Source organism: Brassica oleracea, chromosome C2, assembly GCF_000695525.1.
Source record: "Brassica oleracea var. oleracea cultivar TO1000 chromosome C2, BOL, whole genome shotgun sequence".
In the NCBI taxonomy this organism is placed as follows: domain Eukaryota; kingdom Viridiplantae; phylum Streptophyta; class Magnoliopsida; order Brassicales; family Brassicaceae; genus Brassica; species Brassica oleracea.
In genome coordinates this window covers 34279988-34283944 of record NC_027749.1, presented here as the reverse complement: position 1 = coordinate 34283944, position 3957 = coordinate 34279988, and the positions used below count along the sequence as shown (strand labels likewise).

General features: G+C 42.3%; 1 protein-coding gene across 1 annotated transcript; it reads right to left on the bottom strand.

The window, feature by feature from the left end:
- Nucleotides 1-850: 850 nt before the first annotated feature.
- Nucleotides 851-1636, bottom strand: LOC106324072 (uncharacterized mitochondrial protein AtMg00810-like). The gene has a single exon (XM_013762094.1). It carries the CDS (start codon nucleotides 1634-1636, stop codon nucleotides 851-853), a length of 786 nt encoding a protein of 261 aa, XP_013617548.1.
- Between the last annotated feature and the right edge of the window lie 2321 nt (nucleotides 1637-3957).

The following is a 3957-nucleotide window of genomic DNA, read 5'->3' as shown; positions in this document are numbered from 1 at the left end:
CGTTTCACTTCAAATCTGTTATCTTTGAAGAACGCTACCATTGATCTTGATTGTCAAGTAGTGTTCAGACCTGATGAAGTTGAGTTTCAAGATTTGAAGACTGGGAGAGTTATTGGCAGAGGAGACAGCAAGAATCAGCTATACCATCTTCAAATGGCTAAGAATTCTAAACCCTTTGATTCTGTTTGCTTGAGTAGTGTTGCTGATAGGTGGGATGCTAGGTTGGACATCCTCATGCTCGTGCAATTGAATTGATCATGCCTAATATGTCATTTAATCACTTGGAGTGTGAGGCTTGCATATTAGGAAAGCATTGTAGGATTGTGTTCCCAACTTCTGAGACTACTTAAGAGCATTGTTTTGATTTGGTTCACTCGGATGTGTGGACATCTCCATGTGTGTCTAGGGACAGCCAGAAATACTTTGTGACATTCATTGATGAGAAGTCAAAGTATACTTGGCTCACCTTATACACAACAGCAGAATGGTGTAGCTGAGAGGAAGAACATATAGAAGATATGAGGCTGAATGAATATACATTAAGGTAATGAGAGGTATTTATACAAGTATACAAGTAGGGCTACGGTATTATAAGGTAATTACATAGAGATCCCTTTACTATAGAGTATTTACTTAACACGTCCCCTCAAGATGGTGGGAGTGTTCGAACACCAATCTTGTTTCGCAGATCCTGAAAGCGAGTTCTTGGTAACGGCTTCGTGAGACTGTCGGCAAGTTTATCATGTGTTGAAACATGAGACACACGAAGAATTCCCTGCTGTATTAGTGCTCGAACAAAATGATAGTCTAGCACGATATGCTTCATTCGAGAGTGGAAAACCGGATTGGCTCAAAGATAAGTGGCACCAATGTTGTCACAATAGATCGTTGGTGTTTGCCGAATGGGAAGGCCGAGTTCACGTAGCAGAGAGACAACCCAACGAACTTCAGCAGCCGTGTTAGCAACAGAACGGTACTCAGCTTCCGTAGATGATCGAGCAACACCCTTTTGTTTCTTCGAAGTCCAGGAGATAGGTTGACTTCCAAGATAGATGATATACGCATTAGTTGAGACATAGTCATCAGAATCACCAGCCCAGTCTGCGTCAGAGAAAGCATGAAGCATAGGGTTCTTCTGTTTCTGAAGGAAAATGCCGTGAGTGAGAGTTCCCGAGAGGTAACGTAAGACACGTTTTACCGCTTGCCAGTGATCAGTCGTGGGACGGTGCATATACTGAGAAAGCTTGTTGATGGCATAGGAGATATCAGGACGCGTAAGAGCTAGATACTGCAGGCTTCCAACAATCATGCGATACTCATGCGGATCAGAGAGAGTCGTGCTCGAATTCAGAGTCAACTTAGGCGACGACGGTAAAGGGGTTGATACTGGCTTCGCATGGAGCATGTCAACCTTGTTGAGAAGATCTGTGATATATTTCCGTTGCATCAGATGCAAGCCATTAGGTGTCCGTATAGCTTTTAGCCCAAGAAAGTACCCAAGCGCACCCATGTCTTTAATGAAGAACTTGCGAGCAATGTCTTCAATGATCCGTTGAACCAGCGAGGAGGAGCTTCCTGTGACAAGGATATCGTCAACGTATACAAGCAGATAGACATAATGACCATTATGGTTCATGATGAATGATGAAGTATCAGATAAGGAGTTTCGAAAACCAATGGTTTGGAGGTATGTCTTGAGTTCAGAATACCAAGCTCGTGGATCTTGTTTTAATCCAAAAATTGCTTGCCGAGGGCGGCAGACATGAGTAGGATTATTAGGGTCTTAGAACCCTGGTGGCTGAGGCATAAAGACCTCCTCTTTCAGGTGGCCCTGTAGGAAAGCAGTGTTGACGTCGATCTGCCGTACAGGCCAGTCACAGTTCACTGCCAAACCAAGGATAATGCGGATCGTTGTAGACTTTATAACTGGACTGAAGGTGTCCGTGTAGTCCACTCCTTGTTGCTGGTGGTACCCTTTAGCAACGATCCGTGCTTTGTATTTGTCTATTGTCCCGTCAGGGTTATACTTGATGGTGAAAACCCAGCGACACCCAACCACATTCATCCGTTGTGTCAGAGCTTCTAAGTCCCAAGTATGATTATCAGTTGTCGATGTGAACTCAGAGCTCATCGCCTTTCTCCAGTGAGCATGTTTCATGGCTTGTTGCCATGTAGATGGAATCCAGTGAGGATCACATTGAATCGTAGCCGTGAGATTGTACATTGTCACCGGTTTGGAGATGTTGTTCTTCAACCTCATTGTCATAGAATGACGTGGATGAGCAGGCGCAGGTGGAGACGGCTGCGCTTGTGCAACAGTAGGCTCTGGTTGTGGCATAGTTCCAGAAGAACCAGCAGTGTCACTGGATTGTGCCGTGTCAGAAGTGGCGACAACATCACTGGTTGGTTGGAGCGAGACTGGAGCAGAGGAGCTCGAGGCCGTAGACTGCGACGATGGTGAAGTTGCTGAGCCCGGAGGTGAAGCGTTCGTAGCTAGCGGAGTGGACTGTATGAGTGGCGAAGTCACAGGGACAGTGGTATAAGGTGGAGAGGATGGTAAAGAGGATGATGGCTCAGGAGGAACTGATGGCTTGGGTTTAGTAAGTTTGACATAAGGGAACTCTGTTTCATTGAAGCGGACGAAGAAGATGATGGCTCAGGAGGAGCTGATGGCTTGGGTTTAGTAAGTTTGACATAAGGGAACTCTGTTTCATTGAAGCAGACGTGTCGAGTAGTGTAGACACGGCCTGTGACTGGATCCAGTTTTCCTGTTTAGGAATATGACAACTTCTTTGTCATTCTAATCAAACCAGGATGAATCGCGACGTAAAATTCTGTCTTTGGATACATAAAATAGTGGAGAATCACCATGAAGTTGAATAAATCTCATAGGAGTTAGGATGAAGAAGTTATCCCACTTTCAAATCAGGTGATCCAAGTTTTCCTATTTCAACTTCTTTGTCATTCTAATCAAACCAGGATGAATCGCGACGTAAAATTCTGTCTTTGGATACATAAAATAGTGGAGAATCACCATGAAGTTGAATAAATCTCATAGGAGTTAGGATGAAGAAGTTATCCCACTTTCAAATCAGGTGATCCAAGTTTTCCTATTTAAGAATATGACAACTTCTTTTTCATTCTAATCAAACCAAGATGAATCGCGATGTGAGAAGCTGGATATGGATCCATAGAGTAGTGGAGAATCACCAGGAAGTTGAATAAATCTCATAGGAGTTATGATGAAGAAGTTATCCCACTTTCAAATCAGGTGATCCCACTTTTCCTGTTTAGGAATATGACAACTTATTTGTCATTCTAATCTAACCAGGATGAATCCTATCTTAGAAGCTATATATTTTGATACATAAAGTAGTGGAGAATAGTCAGGAAGTTGAATAAATCTAATAAGGAGTTAGGATGAAGAAGTTAACCCACATTTAAATCAAGCGATCCCAGTTTTCCTAATTGGGAATATGACAACTTCTTCGTCATTCTAATCAAACAAGGATGAATCGCGAGGTAAAATGCTCTCTTTGGATACATAAAATAGTTGAGAATTACCATGAAGTTGAATAAATCTCATAGGAGTTAGGATGAAGAAGTCATCCCACTTTCAAATCAGGTGAACCCAATTTTCCTGTTTGGGAATATGACAACTTCTTTGTCATTTTAATCAAACCAGGATGAATCACGATCTGAGAAGCTGTATTTGGATACATAAATTATTGGAGAATTATCAGGAAGTGGAATAAATCTCATAGGAGTTAGGTTGAAGAAGTTATCCCACTTACAAATTAGGTGATCCCATTTTTACTGTTTGGAATATGACTATTTCTTTGTCACTCTAATCAAACCAGGATGATTTGCGAAGTGAGAAGCTGTATTTGGATACATAAAGTAGTGGAGGATCACCAGGAAGTTGAATAAATCTCATAGGAGTTAGGATGAAGAAGT